The sequence below is a fragment of the Apteryx mantelli genome, chromosome 5 (genome assembly GCF_036417845.1).
Source record: "Apteryx mantelli isolate bAptMan1 chromosome 5, bAptMan1.hap1, whole genome shotgun sequence".
Taxonomy (NCBI): Eukaryota; Metazoa; Chordata; class Aves; order Apterygiformes; family Apterygidae; genus Apteryx; species Apteryx mantelli.
This window is the reverse complement of record NC_089982.1, coordinates 57,254,608-57,278,328: the sequence shown is the minus strand read 5'-3', so window position 1 is coordinate 57,278,328 and position 23,721 is coordinate 57,254,608. Positions and strand designations below refer to the sequence as shown.

The window sequence follows — 23,721 nt, the reverse complement described above, 5'->3', positions numbered from 1 at the left end:
TATGTACCATGCCATCAAAAATTCAGTTTGACCCTGACATCCAAATACTATGTGGGACAGAAAAAGTGCAGGTGCCAGTTTTCAAATACAAATGCAAAGACTAATTACTCAGTACTTTGCTATTAAATGGGGCCTGACGTGTCATGCCTACCTGTGCAATGATACGAGGTATTTTTCCCCTGTTTTTATTTTAGTAACAGCAGGCGCCGTCACGACAGTGAAGAAGGGGACAGCCACAGAAGGCACAAACACAAAAAATCCAAAAGAAGCAAAGAAGGAAAAGAAGCCAGTGGTGAACCTGCTCCGGAACAGGAAAACACTGAAGCTGCCCCTGCAGAATAGGCTTGCGTGATTTTTGCCTACTTGCGTATATATTAGTGCCAGAAATAGATTACTATAAATCCTGTTATTTTTCTGGATATTAAAATAATTTGCTCTTAATCTTGTTCTGTTAGTATGAAATCGAAGGTTACTTTGGTTTTTTTTGGAAATAAAAGAATGAATTTTTCATGTTAAGATTCCTGGACTGACTTTGTCTTTTAAGAAACAGTGAGAAAATTCTGTTTGAGATCTAGACGCTGATGCTCTTGAAGTATGCGTAGGGCTAGAATTCTCCTTATTAAATTGTCTCCTTTTTTCCATAATCCAGGAGGAAGGTTGTTCTTCTGGGTTTAGAAGCAGTTTGCATTCACTTTATTATAAACTGACATCTGGAATGGTATGCATTTAGTATAGCCCTTGGAGTTCATATCTGCAAAGGTCATCCTTTACTACAGGGACAAGGAGGAATTCCAGACACTTTGAGAACCTTGTTCTGAAGTGAAACAGCAAAAAAATGGGAAACCTGGAAAGCTGCTGACTGGCTTTAGTCTAATGGAATGCTGACTGTAGTGATCTTGCACTTGGTAATTATGCCTGCTTTGTGTGGGTGCGTAAGCTGGACATCTGTCCTACTGCTTTTCAGTGGCTTAAGAGAAAATTCATTGTAGTCTGTGTTAGAGGGGGATGTCGTCCCTAACATGGTAAAGATTAACGAACACATCCTCTTCCCATTGTTAGCCTTTGAGGAAAAAATAAAAGACTTCAAAACTTGGGTAGTTTGCAGAGAAAGGTAAAGAACTATTTTAAAGAAAAAATAAATCCATCATCACTTTCAGATTTACTGCAGTCAGAACGGTATCAAGTGAGACTGGCATGGCAGTCCTGCAAAAATCATACTGCCTTGTCAGGGCAGTATTTAAAAGTCTTACTTGATGACATTAGCAGAGTGCAGTGTACTTACTTATTTAAAAAATATATTTCTATGTAAAAATCCTAGATTTATTAGTATTAATTAGAAGCTACCAGGGGAACTAGTTCTTTTGGTTTGGGGTGAAAATAAAATAATGTTTGTACAAGTACACAGTTACAGTTATTTTTAATAATTTTTGAAGTAAAATTTAATTCACAGCTTTACAGACTAACAAACAATACTTGAAAGTCTTGAAAATACCAGCTTCATGCTGCCCATGAAAAGGTACAGATAATCAAAGTGCTATTAATGTGTTGGGTAAAAACCTTTAACTGATATTTTTCAATTAGAAAAGTACTTCATCAGATTGCTAGGAATTTTTCCATAAGTTACTCATAAATTTCTTTTTATAAATCAAAATAAAGTGGGTGAACAGGAGCTATTGCTGCTCCTTAAATTTTATGGTTATTATAATGCATTATAAATATTAAAAAAAAAAACCAAACCCAAACTTAAGAACATGGGAAGCAAAGACTTAAGTCCATAACTTAAATCATCCTGAAGTGATTCTCTGACAGGTGTCCCTGCTTTGCCTAAACTTGACTTTTCTTGATATGCAGGTTGAAATTTTACAAACCTTTTCTTTTTAAACACATTTGATCCCCCCCCAAAAAGTGAGGACGACTGACATCCATGTTTTCCTGTGTTAAATTAAATTACTTGTCATACTGTCTGTGAAGACTTGTTTTATAAAAAAGTGCCAGGCCAGGATGCAATAGTGAGAGTAATTTTTCCTTTCAGTTCTTTGAGCATCCTTGCCAAGCAGGCATGCATCATTCCTGATGTGTTCCTGCCGTTGACAGCAAGGAGGATGTCGCCGCATCTGAAAAACCAAAGGCATAGATGAGAGAACCATTAAAAAAAGGTGACATCTTGTCTTAAATGCTTGCAAATGCTAAAGCATGTCCTCAAGTCAGAGGGGTGGGGCAGGGGGGGAATATAATCATTTTTAAGCTGGGGATGTAGGGAAGCTTCTGTGTGATGGCTGCTACTTTGTAGACTGATTTCCTCCTTGCCCCCTCAACTTATAATACATATCTTTTTACTTATGCCTACACTGCTTGCTCTAGATCGGAAACATACATCTATTCTACTATGATGGCAAATATGTTGAAGTTCAGGAAAATAGCCTATTTCCAGATCTGTCAGAGTTCAATTCTGTAATCCACTGAGCTCACCAGAAAATTTAAATGCACTCATATGCAGTATACTTTTCTATCAGCAAGTCCTTTCTTTTCTCTACACTGTATTCATGTAAAAAAATTATGAACTAGATGAAAGAATTACTTAAATACTACTTTTTATTAGATAGTTGTCATTACCTAATTCTTCCATCATTATATGCTGGTGTTCCCCCAACAATGGATTTGATAAAGAATGGTTTGTTCCCAGTATGTTCTTCATAACCTCCTACAATGCTGAAGCCAAGACTTCCTGCTGTATTTCTTCGTAATTTGATTTCTTTGCAGCTATACAAATACCTGAAACAAACCAGTTTAATTAGTGTCTTACAATTAACTTTAGATTCTGATGAATCATTAATGATTCATCTGCTTTTTCATATACTAGTAGAGTGTTTTGAAAACAAAATAGCGCCAAAGTTCTACTATATTCAACACCTATACTTTCCTTCTCCTTTTGTAGTACTGTCGTCTACAGCTAGTTAACCTAGAAGTACAAATTACTACCTAATCTTGGCTTTAAATGATGAAATCATTTGGTTCCTAGGACAATAAGTAATGCAAATGTTTCAGTTGCAATTGAAAATGATAAAAATATTTTAACTGAGACTCGATTTAACATTTGTAAACCATAGCTCTAGAAAGTGCATTTCACCTGTCTAGTACAAGTCCAGTGGCTTGTTTTAGCTTCCAGATAAGAGCCTGTTTGTGATTAACTGTTTCATAAGTAGTCAGGCATTAGGAGATACATTAAAGACAGATATGAACTATGGTGCACATCAAAACTAAAAAATTTCAAGGCCAGTAAAATAAGCCAGAGCTACAGAAATTGTGACGATCACACACAGAAGAATACCAGCGGAAGAAGGAATTTTCAGCTTTTCTTCTCAAGTAATGTGGCAACTTGTAGCTGTAGCATGGAAAACTAGAGAAGCATGTTGTACATTTGAGTCCTGGAAAGACAGTGTTACAGAGCACTGATATTGCTGTCAAGAAGATAGTGAGGACAAACTATAAAGATTAGTGCAGTGTTTTATGGCAAGTGGTCTGAAATCTGCCTCTCCATCTTTTTGTCTTCTTATTTATGACACTGTAAGTTATGCTAATTCAAAGCTTAGTTGAAACAAGGAATAGGGGACAAGGGAGAGCAGGATGGGTGACTAGACTCTTGCAGTGTGTTTGCATATTGCTCATGTCTGAGTACATTAATTTGATTTTTTTTTTAACCAAGCAGAAAAACAACATTAATTTCATTAGATACACAGCAACAGAAATTTCTGGCCTTAATACATTAGCCAGTCCTCATTATCAGTTTGCCCAAGAATGACTGAGGAGTCTGAAAAGCCTTTTGCTAGTCCAAATCTGAAATGTTAGGCTGGGCTACAGCAAGTAACTGTTACAAATTCTATTCAGAGTTTCTAATCAAGGAATTGCTGACCCTTGTACAGAAGGGCAGCTAACTTAATTTTATCTTAATGACAAATGTGTCTAGTTTTTAAAATTTCATTTGTCAAATAATGCTTTTACTGTGTTTCACAGCAGGATTCTTAGTAGTACTATATTAGTCCCCCAGGGTCTACAAATACTCACCTGCTGCCAGGATGGTAGGCATATAATATTTGCACAAGAATTTGTTGGCTGCTAATGTAAGAAACAGATGACATTTGGTTCTTTCATCAGCAGCCAGGCATTATTACTTTACCATCTGTGGGCTTTTTAAATGTGCAAAAATCACTTAAAACCTCTATGTTCGATGGTTCTTAGCAAAGTCATGACCAAGCAATGCCAGGATTCAGCCATTAATAGTAGTAGTGCTATAATCACAGACTCACAGAATCGCTGAGGTTGGAAGGGACCTCTGGAGATCATCTAGTCCAATCCCCCTGGCTCAAGCAGGGTCCCCTAGAGCAAGTTGCACAGGATCGCATCCAGGCGGGTTTTGAATATCTCCAGAGAAGGAGACTCCACCACCTCTCTGGGCAACCTGTTCCAGTGCTCTGTCACCCTCACAGTGAAAAAGTATTTCCTCACGTTCAGATGGAAGTGTCTGTGTTTCAGTTTGTGCCCATTGCCTCGCATCCTGTCGCTCGGCACCACTGAAAAGAGTCTGGCTCCATCCTCTCGACACCCTCCCTTCAGATACTTGTACACATTGATAAGATCTCCTCTCAGCCTTCTCTTCTCCAGGCTAAACAGGCCAAGCTCTCTCAGCCTTTCCTCATAAGAGAGATGCTCCAGTCCCCTAATCATCTTTGCAGCCCTTCGCTGGACTTGCTCCAGTAGTGCCACATCCCTCTTGTACTGGGGAGCCCAGAACTGGACGCAGTACTCCAGATGTGGCCTCACCAGGGCTGAGTAGAGGGGGAGAATCACCTCCCTCGACCTGCTGGCAATGCTCTTCCTAATGCACCCCAGGATACCATTGGCCTTCCTGGCCACAGGGGCACATTGCTGGCTCATGGCCAACTTGTCCAGCGTTGATTTTGGGAGGCAGGGGTCTACTCCCTGTCTGAAGGAGGACATTGCTGAAATTGAAAGGTTATAAGGCTCAGTCCTAATTTCTTAAAAAGCAAAAGTCTACCAGGTAAAGACACAAGAGAAGAACATAGTGAAGGCAAACAAGGCATACCTTCTGTAAGATTATCAATTACCTGGTCTCCATCAGACTGTAAAGCATAAACAAAGCCTATGCTAGATTCAAATAAAACACACATGGCACACTGGCAATGGGACTACTTTATGGTGTACCTAATATTATCAAGCCAAAAAATATTTTTCCCTTAATGTGGTAGCTGAGTTTCAGTTGTCCATTGCCTTTGCATCATAACTTGAATCAGAAGAAACCGATGCTGGAATGTTGCAGAACACATAACTTTGGTTTCCTTTGGGATGAATTAAGTGGAGTTTACCTCCTGCCAGTATTAACTTTGGAATTTAATAGTCAGCGTAACATCACTGTTTCTCTGATCATCTTGCAATGTTCCTACTTTGCAGGTTTGCAGGGAGCTACTGGTTAGAGCCAGACTGGGAAATTATTCCCTCTCATTTGAAATCAGACCTAAAACCACCTTATGGGTATAGCTGTCATCAACACAGCTGTTTTGTTTTGGAGCTAGTTAGGATATTACTCAGTGAAGGTATTCACCAACCCTCTCAGCTTCAGACTGAACACACAGCAAGGGCCCTACCATGTTTGGAGAGTGTGTCCCTCACCATCTTGATGGACAGGACCAAGCACATTGGATTCTTTGTATCCCAGTGGACCCATAAGGGGCCATATCATACTTTGAAACTTGAGGTTAGTTTTTTAGTGCCAGTGCTGTGTGTGTAGTACCCAGCTAACTCAAGAGCTACATATGATGCCCTTACCACTTGCGTCAATAGTTGCATTGACAATGAGGTCCCACATGAAAACTTTTTTCTGGGGAAGAAAACCACTGTTATGCCAGTGTAACTGTTACTGAGGACATGCTGTAAAGCACAGCCCTACAATTATTGGAAAAAAAAAAGTTGGTTTCGGTGACCTCATTTACAGCACAGCTCAGAGAGCTGCACTGGCAAAAATCTGGCGATAGTAGATGCTAACAGCTGAGCATGGGGCCTCAGAACAGCTGTGCTGCCAGAGGGAGCGCTCATGTAACTCGCTCCCTCAGGTACCCCAGAGTAGGTTTGCACTCAGGAGCAGTAAGCAATGAGTTAACCTTAACTGGCATAATCATACAGTGCATTTGGTGTTGCCCAGCTATTTGTGTAATTATGTGACAAGGTGTATCAGGGACTTGAAAAATACCACAGGAAAAGGAAATGGTCATTTTTCAGCCAGATCAGTTTTTTCAATGGCTGCTATCACCTCCTTGCCTCATTCCAGCACTTGCAGCAGCATTACTACCAAAGAAGTGCCCACAGAACAACAGTCTGAGCTACTTAGATTTGTTTGCCCCTTAAATATTAGAAATTCAGAGAACACTAGAGTTTTTTTCATGGCCCAGAGACATACCTGGAGGTTGGCTTTTGACAAAGTGTGAGTGCATATGTTGTATTCACTCTTTTAAATTAATGCCTCAATACCTCCATCCTATGGGATGGAGGGTATAAAAATGGCCGTGTACCGTATACCAGCTATTTATTAATGCTTTCAGAAATGTGGAAAGGATGCTGGGAGTCAGCTGTGTGCAGAGCTGAGCTGTGTGCAATGCGGTTCTTGTTTGCTCTGGCTAGTTCAGTGCCTAAGGAAAGACACCTGCTCTGCTCAAGCAAAGAGCAGCAGAAAGGGAGTTATTTTGTTTGGGTCTGTTTACAGTTGTGTAGTAATAAAGACAAGCTAAAAAAGCACCACAGAGAAAATGAAATAGTGCTGTACTTGCATCATCCAAAGATACTTAGTGTGTTTGAGTAGATTAGTTTTCTGTTGTACCCCAAGACGCCCTGATCTGTGCCTCTTGGCCCACTTACTTACTTAAACAGCCATAACCCACTAAACTTCAACAGGTCCAAAGAGAACCATCTCCTATATTGGAACAAAGCAATTTACAGTTTACTGCCTCTATGTGTAAATACTCTGACAGAGTTAGAAAGCCGAGGACAAGGAGTAATTTATGTGTGAACTTGCCTCAGATTCAGGACCTGAGGATAAACAGTGTCTAGACACAGGATCCTATCGTTAGAAATACTACATCTCAGCATAATTTACTGATGCACAAGGAATTTAAAAGCATTTTGACCTCATCACCTTCATTTTTAAAGCCTTATTTTCAAGTAACTAAGTATAGAAATTCCCTGCCTCTGTTCCTAAAGTGTAATTAGTCTTATGCTTCAGGAATCAAAATCAATTTGACTTCAGAAGGACTTCAGCAATAGCAGGTATGAAGAACATGAACTTTTTACCCTTGTTACAGTAGATAACTGGCAGTGGAGTGGATGAGTATTTGAGAATTGCTCCCAAAACCCTACAGCCTGGACGGAGTTAACTGGGGAAGTTTCTGCCCTAATTTCATGTTTTATATTCATTTCTGTCCCTGGTTTGCAGAATGACTTTGGACAACTGTCTTTCTCACCTCACTTTGCAGATGAGCAAAAGCACTCATGTGAAGTACTAATGTTTGTAAATGTTAGGACAGGATGATCTATAAAGTAGTTTTAAGTGCTAGCTGGGGGAAGGAAATGTGAGGAGAAAAAGGAAAGGAGAGCAGGAAAACAAGCGAGAGTAGAAGAAACATCACTGTGCGAGGGCAACATTTCTCGCCAGCTGCTATGCATTATTTTCTCTGTGCATGCTTCACAACAACGTTTCCCTCAGACAACAAATGAGACCTGTCTTCCTCAACAACAGTCAAACCAGCTCCTCTGAAGTCAGGCGTTGGGCTGGGATGCTGGACTCCCTGCATCACTCTTTCCTACCACCTCCCAGCCCCTCTGCTCACACGCAGGCCAAGTTTTGACAGATGTCAGATGCACTATTTTATCACCACCACACATTGGATTGTACTACAGAAAGAGCAGAGGAGTTGTTTGTGTGTTATCAAGCTGTATAAAAATGGCCAAGGCCAATTTTAAGATCTTGCAAGAAAAGGGCAGAAATTTAGGTGAGACCTGCCAACCTTAAATTACGGGAGACAGCTTTTGCAAGGTTTTGAGCTTTCGTGCACGGAATCAGATAACCTCTCGCTCTGATTCTGCTACTGACTTGCTCCAGAAAAATGGCTAATTCTCTCGCAGTGTTTGTCTCTTATCTGTGCCCATCTCTGTAACATGTATGCAACCCCAGGGAGAGGGCCAGGTTCTGCACTACAGAGCATTACACATTTACCGTACACCAGCCTAAAAAATAAAGGATGTTACAGTTAATCCTGTAGCTATTATTAACATTAGCCTGTTTTCTACTTCATCAGCTGTGGACTGAGATTTGTAGACTCCCGTCAACGTTGTCTAGGGCTTAGCTTATCTCAGGGAGCGCATTTTATAGTACCATCCTTCACAGGAGTTTCAGCAACACTCACAGGTTTTTTAAACACCAAAGGAAAGACTCTCCTCTCCCCTTAGTTTGCTAATCGACTGAGTGTCTTGCACAGTCAGGCTTCCCCTGGGCTCCCTTCCTCGCCTGGTTTAAATAAATCATCTCACTGCATTGCCTTTGCTTTGTAAAGCCACGTCTTTCCCTTATTAGCAGAATTAAAAGAATTCACCATCCAGCCTCTTCTTTTTTAATCTTGCCTGTTCCTTGCCTAGTAGTTTTACAGCCTTTTCTATTTGTTTAGGTTTTTTTCCTAAGGTAGACGTGCCCTGTCCTGCCTATCTTCCCAAACACCTTATGATCCTGCATAGTGCTGATTTTGACATTTCTAGTTTTCTATCAGCTGTACCAAAGGTTCTCAGATTCTCCCACCTTGGAGCAGTCCCTCCAGTAAGTGGTATGACTTTACTATTGGCCTCACAATTTTAATTAAGGTAGCTGAATCTTCACCATCTTTCCCCATCATTGCACATCAGGCACCTTTAGCATGATGGACCTGTCAGAAGTGTATTTGGACAGCATCATTTTCTGCGACAGCTTGGAAAATGTTGCAAGACTTCTGAAAATACCTTGATGTCTACTGGGATGTGATGCTTGCCAAAAGCAAACTGGAAGCCAGATAGGGAAAAGCTAAATGCTCAGACTGGAGGGAAATGAGTTAATATGATACGCGTTCTGGTGAGGGCTGAAGGGCTTCCAGATGTCTGGTGCAGGCCCTAGAGAAGCAGTACAAGAGTAAGAGGGTAACAGCATTCACACTGGGTAAGATTGAAGGGTCTGATAAACACCTAATGCGCAAGCCCAAATCTGACCCTTGCGCCCCTAGTCAACCAACCAACTACTACTACAGATGAAATACGCCTTTGTTACTGTCAATTTTAATCAGTTTTGGTCCCTGTCTTAATCTGATTTTAAAACTAGCGTACCAGTTCAGCATACTAATCCCGTATTTTTATTTTGCAGAAAAGGGCCACACTGTGTACTGAGTTGCAGCTGGGGATAGAATTACAATGAACTTCCTGTTTTCAGACTTGCTGACACTGGGGCTAATTTTCCTTTAGACTCAAGGGGTGGGAATTGCTGCACACATGCAGCCTTCACAGGGGGAGTACAGTGAGCTTAGATACCGCTTTTAAAAAGGTAAAACCCTCTTTTCCTCCCGAATGTCAAAACAGCACTGACTGTCTGATGTGAGCACTGGGTGCAGGTCTGTAGGACTGTGGAGCTCTGTCCTTCATCTCGGTTACCTAATGTGGACACAGGGACTTCAGGCAGCTGTTGGTAGATGATGACCAGAGAGCACAGGTTTTTGATGCAGCAGGGCACAAATGTGTGAGCCCATCTAGCAATGGGTGGTGACTGAAGGCAAGATTCAGCATTGCAGTTTCAGCTTCCATGAGACCTAGAGGCCATCTCTCCGCTAGGAGTATGGCCTGAACTCCAGTGCCTTCAGATTGCTGTGGAGGTGGTTGAGCTCAGGGGTGCAGAAGAAGTGGGCAGGAGTGAGACTTTTCTAGGCCTGCCTGTCTGCAGTGACACTGAGGGAGAAAAGTTTAGCATTGCCCTGAGGCAGCAAGTTATGGGCCATCAGTTACCTCCTCTTGCCAGAGATAAGAACCTGGTCCTCTCCACTGGAGGAGGAACCTTTCCTCTGCAAGGGTGGACACGCAGCCTTCCTCCCACTCTCTCTGCGCTCGAGCACAGCCTACACAGTCACTAGCCTCAGAGCAAGCTCCAAAACACGCTAGCCCAAGGCACGGATGTGCTGCTTGGCTGTCACAGTAGGCCTTGCTGCACGGTGTGGAAGGAGCTCGAAATGGCCCAAGCCACAGTGAAGGAAAAAGTTCAACTTGCTGTGTGAGCACAGTCCGCGAGGACAAGTCCTGAAACCACACCTGTGGCAAAAGCTCACTTGTTCCACGGATTGTCTTTTCATGCCCTCTCTTAAAAGAGCAAAAGGGGTAGACAAAAACAGCTACCAGCTTTAGGAACATGCGTAAAACTAAGTAGTAGGCTAAATACTTCATTCCTTGAAGCTGGGGGAGAGAAGAGGGGGTTTCCCTCAGTTAAGAGAACAAATTTCAACTGTGTGATGCTAGTTTTGCGTATTCACAGATTCATGACATATCCTCAGTAAGTATTTCACCTTGGGCAAAATGTCTCTGAAACTGCAGACATGCACGGGGTACACCAAGCCTCTTTGAGAGAATGTAACTACATGCAATGTGGCTTTTATTAATTTTACTAAAATGACAACACAGCTGCTTCCTGTATATGACAAATGTACTTTTTTCAGTCGGGGGTGGGGTTAAAAGAGGTGATTCGGAGATACTGGCCAACTGCACGCACTTTGTAACATCTGGGCAAAGCCAAACAACTCAGCTGCGCTGAGCTGACGCAAAGGGCCGTGCAGCTCGCGAGCCACGGGAGGGGTAGTGCTGCCTTCTGCAGGGTGGTCGATCTGAGGCCCCAGATCAATGGGCTCCCGTATCCCTACAAGCTGCTCCTTTCACTCCCCTAAGTGCCAGATACGGTTTCAAGAACAGAACAGTTCGGGACTCTCTCCTCCCTTGCAAGCAGATCTACGTGTCTGTTTTTCCATGTACACATACCCGGTTACAAAAAGGAGGTATTTAGAATAGTCTGTGACAGAGCCTGGATTTAATTAAGATGTCAGTGCAATGAATAAAGCCAAAGGAAAGAATTGCCAAAAAATATAAATCTTTCCTCCCACTCCCCTTCAGCAAAAGGATGTAGTTTTTGGACTTACCGTGGCAGTCCCAGCCACATAACCCAGGAGGGGGACCACTCGCTGCTCTCGGAGGTGCTGTGCATGGCCTTGGGGAGCGGTGCCTTGCTCCTCTCCTCCTGGGGTTCGCACGCCTTCATCTCCAGGGCTTTGAGCACCACCGACGAGTTGGTGTTTTTCAGCAGGGCGACGGCCTGGCTCCGGCTGACTCCCATCAGGTCGATCCCATTCACGTTCAGCAGGATGTCACCTGAGACCAATCACATGGATCAGAAAAAACCCTGAAAATGTTTATAAGACTGCATTCCCCCTTAAAAAACAAGTGAGTCAAAACCAGGCCAAGAACTTGCTGCCTGATGAGAGTATTTGTTAATAGTATCATTTACTGTGAATATGAAGCACATGCTAGTAAACATGCCACAAGTGTGAGAGAAGGGACTAGATCCCCACGCACAGCAGCGAAGCCAGGTTGGATGGAAGCTTTCGTTGTGGTTTCTTGTCATGTTACACCCTGCGTCCAGAGCCAAAGGACACAACCTGGTACGTCAACCAAGCGCTAAATGGTGCTGGCGAATCTTTGTTGGAGCAAGAGGAGGGCCGGGTCCTCTCCAGGCCATAGCTCACCACCCTCCACCTGCAAGAGGCTGAGCGGCAGAGGCACAGAGGATCCCGCTTTGGCTCGTGACAACCCTGCCTCCGGTGCTCTGGATGCTGAGGATTCAGCCTGCACAACCGCTGTGCTAATGCTTGAAACCTCAGGCAACGATTCCCTCCTAGAGCCCATGCTAATCGTACCTCCTCTGCCTCAGCATCTCTAGATAACACAGGCAGCTTCACAGGGACTTGATGCTAATTTAGGCTTTTGAAGCGCACTTCTAAATAATGCCTTCTGTATTTAACCTGAATTTGAAACCCAGAATCTGAAAGCTGGAAGGCGGTTTTCCCCCAGCCCTCCCTAAGCTGAGGACTGCCACTCCAGCTGGCTCTCCATAAAGTTTGCTTTACAGAATAACATATTATTATTTTAATGTTAATGCCTGTTTAAATGGCCACAAGCCAAAATGCCTTTCTGTATGTTTTACTTATAATATATGCACAGCAGCTTTAGAGAAAAGTGCAAAGATGACCTCAATTACTCCGGGGAGAACAATAAAGACATTATTAATGCCATGCTATTGCTTGAAGACACAATCAGCTGCAGTGCAAAGTGCTGCGCTACCCTCTGCAGCACGCTCCAAAGCCTGGCTTTCCCTGGGTGCTCCCACCGCGCTTTGTCCCCAAGTTCCTCACGGCATGGGCTGTACTTACTGGCACTCCAGGCAGCGCTAAGTGAACATTAGCCTTTTGTTGCAGTCTGCCCTGAGGAGGCAAACAGCAATCTAAGGGCTGCTCTAAAGTGTGCTGGCTTGTAGCTCTGTTATAACATCACATTTTCATTTGTGTCTAATTCTATCAAATTAACTAGGCTGAATTTTCCATGCTGGGTGTCTGCCTCACAAGGAACATTTTTGGAGAATTCATCCCACTGAGAGTCAGTCACTTCTCAGCAGGAGGAAAGGGGAAGCCTGCTGGGTTGCTGCTGTTGTCATGTTCCTACAAAGGTTTGGATGAGAAGCCTTAGCTTCTGCAAGGGGGAGGTTCCTGGGAGTGCTGGCACCAAGCATGCCGTGGCCCAGGCCGGAGGGGCTCAGCAGGACCGCAGCTCCACAGCGCCACATTCAGCTGCCCCCGTGCTGCGAAGAGCCAGGCCATCACTTCCCCTTGTGCTTGGGATTTCCCTCTGGCTTCTGAACAGTGCCTCGGCTGATGCTGAGCACAGGGAGCCAACAGCAGGGGGATGCAGAGCTGTGTGCTCGCCGGGCGCAGGGGGCTGAGGCACTCGGCTCTTGGAGACACAACGTCCCCAGAGTGCAGAGTTTCACTGTTCTGCTACTGTCCACCAGCTCCTGCAAAACCCACTGATAAGATACGCCCATCTTACTCTAATTCTTGTGGAGGAAGAGAAACTGTTAATGCTACCATTTACCCTGTTAGCTCAAGACCCAAACAGAGGTATGAAATCAATGGTTCTGGATGTGATATTGAACCACAAGGCATTAACATTGCTTCATATATGATGGTAATTCTACTCCTTTATTTTTCATCTCTTCAGAAGTCAGAAATGATATGAAAAGCACAAAAAATTGCATCAAGAAAACATTAAGGTTGCACAGTGAAGCTCTCGGTAGTTAGGAGATGATGGTGCAAACTCATTTTTCTGTGCAAAATTAATGTGGCTCCTACTTTAATATCCCTACACCACATTTTACAGTGATGGTTACTGCTGCTTATTATAACTTTTCCGGTAGCTGACTTGAGACGCTCTAATCTGACATGTCCCAACAGAAATCTGTGGGACAGCAGAAGGTGTCAGGGTGTGATGCTCTTTCACCATCCCCCTGATCTTCAAAGGAAGCCTTTGAATTAAAGCAGGCCTTCAAAACCCACTATTTTTACCTGTTTTTATCCTGCTGTCTCTGCTGATAACTCCTCCAGGTTCGACGCTTATCACATAGATAGGCAAATCCCACTCCCGGTTAGTGGCTCCGCCTGCAACAGTCATTCCCAGGGACTCAGTGTGAGCTTTCTGGACAGCCACAACTTTCTCGTGGCAGGTGACGGCGTGCAAGGCACTCTGTGGTGGGGAAACAGCAAGAACAAATGCAGGGTACATGCAGACGTCCCTCACAGCTTAGGCTTTCTCTGCTGAAATGAATATTCATCAGTAAATACTGAGGGAAGAGCAAAGCACTTCACAACCACCTGCCACTCCTGGCCAGACGGCAGGCATGATTCTCCCCAGGGCTTTGGCCTCTGAGGAGTCAGAGCTATAACCAAAATAATCCATACTTTAATAGTTAAAGTCAGGCACTGCTTCCACCAAAGTCAGAAATGTTTTACCACTGGGACTAATGGAAACAGGAGTCAGCATTTGAAATGTACATAAGGAATCTGATTTTCAAAAAACAAAAAAAAATGATGTTCTTGATACTAAGATCACCAGCAGTCCTCATATCTTTGGGTATCAGGTCACAATTCTTACCTTGCTGCTTCCAGTCTGAACATCATCTATGTAGTTACGGGAAATAGTACACCAAGGTTAAAGGAATGAAACTCTTGGGGACAGATTAAAAGACATACACTTCACTCGCTATTCCCAATTTCTATGTTTCTATAGAAGGTACTGGCTGAAATACAGTAGAAGAATATGTATTTCAATTCAGAAAATGAGAAGGACTTTTACAGAGTGAAGACCCAGCAGCTTCTGGGGGGCTCTTCTTATTCCTTGTGCCTAAAAGGTCACTGCTTGGTGGTAGCCACCTCTTCTGTCTGGGGAGTGTCATGTATTTCCTTATTCTTCTGCCCAAACAGGAAAAGTTACCTACACACAACCGGTCACACAAATAACAAGTGTATCAGTGAGGGTGAAACAAACTCACAGGCGGCCTCTGGCACGAAAGGCAGCACAAGCTCTAGCACAGCCTGCGAACCGAGTGTCACCTGAACAAACGCATCCAGCGCTTACGGAAAAACTCAAGAGACAAGGACTCTTCTCCAGAAAATCTGGATTTAAACGTTAATTGCTTTGACTTCCTTAAGTATTTCATAAGCTGTGTTCCTGGCACCAACTCCTACTTGCAGAAACAGCACCATCCATTCCAGACTCATTATGTAGACATAATAGACATGCTGCTAAATACATTTCAAATATTAAAAAAAAAAAATCTCATTCACAAGTGTGACCTCACATTTATAATATGCAAAAATAATCTATAAATCTCATTTACAGCCACATTAATGTCTTCCAAGAAATCTGAGATCCCACAAGACATTCCACCTCAATTCCCGGGCCAACAGCCCTGTGAGCAGAGCAGTTGGGCCCGTGGCTGCTGCGGCAATGACTGCAGTAGAGGAAGGAAGACAGCAGCAAGAGGTTTTTGTGGGAGTAGGAAGGAAAAAAGGAACTGCCTCAGGGGAAATTCTGTAGTGTGGGGACAAATACATGGAAGGTTTGTCTATACATGTACTGGAATGGTTGCTCTTTCAGTTTTTTGGGGTTTTGTTGATGATTTTTGTTTTATTTTACATGGCAGAGCAGGTTATCCTTTTGTTTTGTGCTTTTTAAAGGTGTGTTTGGTGGCACTAATTCCGTGCCAGGATTTCTGTGATGCAGAGTCAATAATTAAAAGCAGAACCTTTCACAGCTTAGGAAAGGATTTCAGATGTTTGAATGGAACGACAGCGGGTGCCACCGAGCTTCAGGAACAAAAAAGCAAAGGGGCAGCCCAGAAAGGGTTCTTAGTCACTGGGACAAAGCCCAGCTGTGGTACAGTGGTCTGGGTGTATCACCTCTGACCTGGGCACAACGCAGGTGCAGTGTCAGGGTAACTGGTTTATGATCTGCAGCCAAAGCTAAAAATTTCCAAAGGCTACAACATTCCCTTTTTAAAAATAGAGATGTTCTATTCCAGATCTTTTTTATCCTTCAAAAGATCACCTTTATTTTTGAAGCGTAAATGTTTTAAACATAGTTGTTCCATCTTTGTGCAAACTAAACTTCGTTTCGTTTTGTTTCATCCATTTTTGTGCAAAAGTGTCCCTTTCCCCTTGAAAAGGAACAGCTTTCCATCGGGAGAAGGCCACTTCCTGAAGGAAGCAGCATAGGGGCACTACTATTCTTCACAAAAGTGCAGTTTGAGATTTTGTAACAAAATATGAAATTAGAATTAGGTTGGCAACTCAAAACAGTCAGAGCAACCCTGTTACTTATGCTACATCCATTATATCTCAGACACCCAAAATGCTCCTGATAAACCAGTTAATGCTTTGTTTTTGAAGAATCAGTGCAGAAACAAGCAGCTTTCAAAGCAGTGTTTGGGAACAAATTATCATATTACATTTCAATGAAAATTCATAAAAGTGCTGATACTAGTATGTTCAAACACATAGGATCCGTTTTCCTTTGAAGCTACTCTTCCACATGTCATTTTTTATATGATTGCAGATAGAAAGGAATTAGTGTGACTCGGCTGACAGGAAGACAGTGATGAAAGGAAAGTAAAACCTTTTTTAGTAAACACACGTAGGACTTTCTTGGAGGTACTACTGATAAAGAGGACACCAGATAAAAGGCAATGTTTATTCAGTGACTGCATTTCAGTGCATTTTCTTCTAAACAATTGTCCTTCTCTGTCATTTTGAATTGACCTTAGAGGTCAGGAGTAGGAAAACATAGCAGTTCATCCCCTCTTCTTTTTAATTTTTTTGTAAGTTTACTGTGAAATAAATATTTACAGCAGATTATCAGAGCCTCAAGCCATGACGCGTGGCTTGCAGGCAAAGGATACAGCTGTGCCATGTTGGAAAATGTAGTTCACCTGAAGGCTAATCTACGAATACGGCTGTACATGGTCTGCCCAGGCAACAGGGTGACAGACTTGGGTTTTTTTAGGTACTTCATTTAGGTACTAATTTGTTAGAAAGAATAGGAATAAGAAAACAGTTACAATTAAAAATGAGCGCTATTTAATTAATGGCAAAGCTCCCACTGACTTCAAAGAAGTTGAAACCGGCTTATTTATGCATTATAGCCCTGCTTAACAGCCTCTGCTTCACAAGAAGGTGTTTCCGACATCTTTTCTTTTCTGAATCCAGGCAGCAGCCGCAACAATTTGGGCTTTACATCCCCTGTCTTTGTAGAAAGGAGAACTTAATGAGACCGTGCACAGGCCTGCTCCTGCAGCACGCCATACAGCCTGCGTCCGCCACCACCAGGGAAGGATGTGGCTGTTGCAAACTCTCCTCCTGTTTCTTTAGCGTGCTGTCGGCTGGATGGCTGTTTGCCATTGGCATCGGCCTGAAAGCAAGCCGCTTTCTTGCTCTTTTCAGATGGAGGCAGGCTGTTATGAGGGCAACGACTTGGCCAAAAGGGATTCCTGAGCCATTATATGATCAAGACAACTCGGAAGCTCAAGTTTACTCTTGGCACCGAACACAGCCAAGACTTGGGAGCAAATTCCAGCCTGTATTTACATATATGTCCTACAAGGGAGCTGGTTCTCTCAAAGAGATCATTCTTGACTTGTTAATAGCACTTCCTAGGCTAAGCTCAGGGGAAAAAAAAAAAAAAACACCTTAAATTAGTAAGGATTCAAGTTAGCTAGCAATCTCTCTATTAACCGCATGTAATAGTGCAATCCCACTGATGGCAGCAGATAACAGATTCATCAAAGCATGCACCCATAGACACCTCCCTTGACAGTAAAGTGCAGCCAACGAACACTGCGTTGTTTTTGAGCAGAAGCATACATGGTATTAGGACACTGGACAGACCCTAGGCTTGCAAGCATTATTCCTGTACCAGTGCCTGTTCAAAAACAAATACAATTTTAAGTCCACCAAAGCTTGGAGTCTAAAGAGCTTGAATTGCAAATGATGTTCAGTTACACCTTAAGCAAAAAAGCAAGAGATATTGAAACCGACACGCTCATACCATATGAAAGGGCAAATAACACTCCAGTAGTGCCTGTATCAGACCAAAAGCCTACAGTGCCTGAAGCTAATCATGTCTACTGGCTGTACTGATCTACTGCCAGAGCATTTTGTCTGAAATGAGCCTTCACTGCACACACACAAAGCTAAAGGGAGCTGGTAACAGCTCACAGTTTTCTTCTTTAGCTGTGATCTTCCCTGGAAAGTTCCCAAATAGTGGCGCTGGGCAGAAGCCCACAGCAGCATATCCACTGACCCTCTTGGGTAGCTTGCCTCCCTTGTGGCAAACCAGAAACCTCCCTTAGAGCCATGGCCTCGCCAACAAAAGATGATCCATTAGCCTTGAAAGGACTGTTGCAATGTCAACATTGGCTCTTCACAATCTGACAGCTCACCCAAATAATGTTGAATTTATCAAGAATCCCCATCCAATACCTCTTGGTAGAGGAAGAGAAAATGGGTATCTAGCACAGCATATGGGAAAAAAGTCATGTTCCCTAATAATCCCACGTGGTATCGATCAATCAGATCAACATGGTAGAGCTAGCAGGTGCTCAGAGCATCACCAGAAATCTTACAGTAGTGACCCAAGCTAATTGCTGTCCTCCACATAACTCCCTAAGGAAATCATTATTGCATTAGGGAGTAATGCCTTGCAGATGCATCATTACATGGGCAGTATTTGCTACTGGCTAGTAGCTACCGAGCACCAGCCCTGCATTTGGGGATAAACCTGTTCATCCAGTCTCGCCTTAGCAAGGGCTGTGATTGTGACTTCATGCAAAAGGAAAGTGAAACAGAAGAATAGAGCCTACCCTATTTTCCTATACATAAAAACACTAAATAAATGTAGTTTAAAAAAAAAAAAAAAGGAAAGGAAAGGAAAAGCAGCTAAGAGTGGGTATTTATAAACATTTGTAAAGGGCGGAGTGAAGCTTGTCTCCTGGCTGGCAGCTGTGCACCCAGTCTGGCAGCTGGCAGCGCAGTCCCGAGGTCTCCTTAAGGACACAGCTGGCTGCCCATCCAGCAGGGCAGATTTAACTGAGCCCTGCCTGTCTGCCTTCCTGACTCCCTCCCTGCGCCAGCGGGAAGCTGGCCCTGACACAGCTCTCCTGTTGGGGACTCCAGCATGCTCTCCACAGCCTGGATGATGGATCCCAGAAAAAACAACAACCGCCTGCCACTGTCTCCTCCTCATCTGCTGACGCTCCTGTGCCACAGCTGTACCTCTGTGTTTTGTAGATCGAGCTCAGGAGGGTTTGCACAAGTGGCGACTCTCAGAGAGATTAATGTAATTAACCAGCCACAGGACTTTCAATTTAGTGAAATAAACAAATTCAACTTCTGCAAGGGTATTTTTGCATACGGTCAAAATAAGTAGAATCCAATGTGATTACCTTACATTAAAGGTAATCCCAAGCCAATTTCTTTCGTCAAGAACACCTCCACACAGTGGTTTAATCTGGTTTAAGTGGCAGTAATTCTATTTAAAATTATGCCTTTTGTTAATTCGGATCCCCTTTTCTGAACACGGGTAAATCTTTAAAACACCAGAATTGTGCTGTCTTGCCCTCAGCGAGGGAGGATGTGTGAACTGTCTGATCCAGGCTTCTGTTTCCTACAGGGGGATTATACTCTTTTTTTTCTTTCTCATTTTCCTCAGTTGAACAACAATACCTGGATCTCACAGCGCTTCACATGGGATGGCACTCTCGCTGTTCCCATTGTAAAGGGGGCAAGATGATGTCCCCTGAGGTCATACAGCAGCAGCACAATCAAACACAAGCTGTCAAAACCTCTATCAAGGCCACCACTCACCTCTGTAGGAGGCTAGTTACCCGACAATAAAAACAGTGCATATCCTGTCCTGTGTATATTGCAAAGAATAATGCTATGTAAGCTCAGGAAAAGGTATTTACAAGGCTCTTGCTGCATTGTTTGCTTCTTTAAAACACTCATATTTGACCATCAGAGTGTCTCTGACTTGTGTCCCCGCTTTCTCCTTCCTGCATTTCTTGCCTTTGGTTAGTTGTGTTTGCGGGAGTTGATTGCACTGGTTATTATACAGAGAGAGCACTGCAAGGCACTAGAGGGCAAATGCACAAGGTAACTGGCTACAGAGGAGTGGCTGGAAGGAAAGTTTAGGAACCAGAGCAGAAGAACCACAGTGCAGGCAGTATCTGGGGGAGATGGTGGATCTGCACTGCAAGGTCCAGGTCGGGCTCGGCACGGTCATGGAGAACCACTGCTGCTGCCTGCAGCTCGTGGACCTTGAGCCAGCGATTGAACTAGGTCAGAACATGGTTATCTTGAGAAATGAGCAACAGACTAACGATTGCTGTAATTTTCAAGCAGCTTATGGGAATTTCTCCAACCAGTCCATGAAAGCTTTTTGCCTATAGACTTTGCTCCAGATGGAGAAACTTCAGATAAGCCTCTTATTTTCATTAGACCACATTGCACTGTGCTAGATCAGACCGTCAGCCAGGTTTATGTACAGTACACTGTGTATAAATAAGACTGCTGTCCCACTATTACCCTTCAGCTTCCTCCTTCGCTTCCAACCCCAGGCTGAGTCAAGACAGAAGCACTTCCCAGCATATAAATAACAAGGAGCACAGTTTTTATATTTACACTGCAGAGTAAGATGTGCTTCTCCTGGCGAGAGAAGCCAGAGATAACACCTTGCGATGTTAAAACATGAGCCCCCACCCCACTTTCCCACGGTGGAGGAGTGAAGAGCCATGACGAGCCCTCACCTTGCTGGGGCTGTTCCTCCTGGCGGGACAGGGCTGGGGGCTGCCGCTGTAGCTCCAGCCTGTCTCCTGCACAATGTCGGGGGGCTGCTGCTGGCTCTGCCGGGACACGAGGAAGTGAACTTGCGTCTCGCTGGCCTGCAGGAGGAGACACAGGGTAAATCCCGCAGCTCTGCTGCAATAACCCCCCCTTCTCAGCCCAGGAGAATTCACAAGATGCAGGTGCTGCTTCAGCTTGGTTGTTTTGACTTCCTGCTGACATGGTTGCAGTGACATAGAGCAATAGCATCAGTTCAGGTCAATAAAGTCCATGCTTGAAAGGCAAATGTTAGACATCTAAAAAAAAATTTACTGCCAGCCACTTAAGAATTTTTCAGAGAGTTAACACCAAATTTTTGAGATAATTTTTGTCTACCCCAAATTTTGCTTGAAGCAGTGATCCCATCACAATGAGTATGGATCAGTTCTTGGATACACCTGTGCACAACAGTACTGGGCAGTACCGTGCCAGACACGGGAGAGAGACAGACAATATAGCTACTGCTTCTGGATGGGAATGCCCAAAAAGATGCAGTTAATTCCTTAGCCAGTGATGTGCTTGTGCTTTGGCTTGTTGAAGTGGGGAATAAACGATGCAATGGATTCCACTCGCGTGCAACAAATAGGAAAAATGTCAGGCAGCTTAAGGAAAAAAATGTGAAACCATTTTGAGAGATAAAATCCTAAAGCGCCAAAACAGAGAGAAAGAGAGCGAGAACACATGAGCAAGCACACAGAATAATTGTGTGCAATGGAGTTTCAGCTGAAAACCTAGCCAAATTTCTCACTCTAGGAACAGGTACTGCAAAACCAATTAGCCCCCAGAAAACTCATAATACTTCTGGGACCTTTTGCAAAATGCCTCATAATGCTTAGGTGTCTGAGAGATGCTGCAAAGCTTCCACCGAGTTATGCTCACACGTTGTTTTGAAGGTGTTGTGTGTGTGCCTGATGTTGGTGTTACTAAGTCTGTGTGCAAGTGAAAATTTTCTGTGTTACTGAATCAGCACTGCTGAGATCAGCTGTCACTCTAGAAGCAGATGGTTTAATTCCGCCCTCGGTGAGGCTCACATCAATCTGTTCAAGACAACAGCGGTGCACAGCTATCACCGAGAATGGGCTTCAGTGAGTAAATCATAGGTGCCTGCTATACAGGCAAACCAACAGACCAGACTAAAGGGAAATGCAGAATAGCCTCAACGCTGTAGGAACATACTCAGAAATAAAAAAATAATCCTCAAATCCCTAATCTCCTCCTCTCCAGGCTCAAGACCCGGTGTTCTGGCCTCTAGAGGGAAACCTGCCTGTCTGGCTCAGTCTCTGACGTGGGGCCCCCCCCGGCGAGCGAGCGAGCGTCAGCAACGGCACCTCAGGGGCATCCGCGCCTCCAAACACGCCCTGCTTCCAGGGAAAGCCTGTATTGAACCCAGATTCAATTGCACTGGTGAAATCAAGTCTCCCACGGACAGCTAACAGAAACCAGAGAAGGCTCCTGGGATTTTCATTTTTACGGTTCAGTTCGTCTTTTCTAGAGCCTGACTCAATATTGCTAGCTGTGAGTTAAAAAAAGTTTTCAAAAATGTCACTATAATAATTTAAAAACCAGTCCCCTCCTCCTCCACAAACCTTCAGCTTCAACCCTGAAATTTTCATGTTCAGAAAGGTGCTACTTCCAAGGAAGGTGATATCTCAGTAAAAAATGTGCACTTCCTTGTTACCTTCCCAATGTTTTGGGGTATGCTACAGTTTTTCACCAGCAACTAAAATCTCCACAGCTTCATAATATATGCATCTGATACACACACACATATTTTAAAATAACTTTCTAGGTATTTTTATCGTGTTTATTGTAATGGAATATTAATTCCTGGACTCCAAACTCATCTGGTACCCAAAAGGAGAATTCTGTATCTTGGGAGAAAAGAAACCACACTAACTCCTGGTTTATAAAGTCTGTTAAAACATAACAGAACAATACAAGACTAAACCTCCTAAAGGCATATGACCCCAAGAAAAGTGTTTTCTCTAAAACAAACAACTTCGACTTACGCAACTTCTGTTTAAACCTCATTGGCTGCCACATGGTTAGTCTCAAAATTGGTTATTTACAAGAAGGTTGTAAATGTGATTAATTCTTTGTAGAATGACTAGCAAAAGTTCAACAAGAGTGTCTGTTGTAATGTCACATTTGTCTCCAGGTCAGTCAAGTTGAGTAATTTCTCAGAAGTCCAAAGAATTTAAAAGTTATCCAAACAACAAGACTAGCTTTTGTATTTACCTATTTTCATTAAAAAATATATATATTTCTACTGATTGCTGTTGCATTCTGACCTCTCCCTCCTGCCCCCCACCCCTTTTACTACTTGCATTTCCCCACAATTCCTTCTCTGCTATTTATGCTGAAGCAAGAATTAAAAAAATTAGGGTAGTTTCAGGGCTGAATACAAAAAGTAGCTGAAACAATCTACTTGAGAGAAAATTTGCATTACGGCCAGAGCAAATCAAACACAAAGTGAAGAATGCTCTGCAGAGCTTTTGCTGGAAAATCTCTGGTGTCTGCTGTTGTGCCTGACTCAGGTCTTGCTTTGCCAGGGACACAGCAGGAGCCGACCCGCACTCTGCCCACAGCAGCTCCTGCGCCCCAGCTCAGCGGCTCTGAATGGCAACGGGAGAGACACAGGCAGGGCAGTGAACATCTGGGGGCAGTAAAGCCTTAAGCTGGCTCGCCCCGCGCGGCTGGATTTGATGCACTCACACAAGCGCCCACTTTTCAGTTACCTGGCTCGTTTTCTTGTCGCCCCTATGCAAAACAGATGTGGAATGTCATGTTATTTAGACTACAAGTGCCACGTCTGACACAAGGCCATGACTAAAGATGACGCGACAAACGGGAAGCAGCAAACACCCAAGTGTTATCATGCCTGCACGCTCCTAATTAGCACTTGGGCGCTTTCTTCATTTCAGTTCTTGCGACTGAGCTTATAAACAGCCAGGCACCTAATCTACTGATTAACAACTGCTCCACATATGCTAATGTATAATTGCTGAAGGTCTGAAAAATCAGGTACTTCTCAATTATTCATTATTTAGAAGTCAAAACTAATCAGATTTCACAGAAATCTGATGTTCTCTTAGCCGTGCTCAGCAAAATGAATGAGGAAGAC

At 43.5% G+C, this 23,721-nt stretch overlaps 2 protein-coding genes across 6 annotated transcripts in view; one reads left to right on the top strand and one right to left on the bottom strand.

Annotated features, from left to right (window-relative positions):
• FIP1L1 (factor interacting with PAPOLA and CPSF1) overlaps positions 1–516 on the top strand; it is a 44,254-nt gene extending 43,738 nt beyond the window's left edge. For all 5 annotated transcript variants that reach the window (XM_067298054.1, XM_067298053.1, XM_067298055.1 and 2 more), the window contains one exon: positions 195–516. In XM_067298054.1, the coding sequence (XP_067154155.1) occupies positions 195–342 (148 nt within the window). In that variant the 3' untranslated portion in view covers positions 343–516. The remainder of the gene's footprint in view (positions 1–194) is intronic.
• Positions 517–1,451: 935 nt separating this feature from the next.
• Positions 1,452–23,721, bottom strand: part of LNX1 (ligand of numb-protein X 1) — a 70,913-nt gene continuing 48,643 nt past the window's right edge. The window contains exons 7-11 of the mRNA XM_067297153.1: positions 20,522–20,656; positions 13,728–13,905; positions 11,253–11,481; positions 2,614–2,772; positions 1,452–2,114 (exon numbers count right to left, since the gene is read on the bottom strand). Of these exons, the coding sequence (XP_067153254.1) occupies positions 1,979–2,114; positions 2,614–2,772; positions 11,253–11,481; positions 13,728–13,905; positions 20,522–20,656 (837 nt within the window). The 3' untranslated portion in view covers positions 1,452–1,978. The remainder of the gene's footprint in view (positions 2,115–2,613; positions 2,773–11,252; positions 11,482–13,727; positions 13,906–20,521; positions 20,657–23,721) is intronic.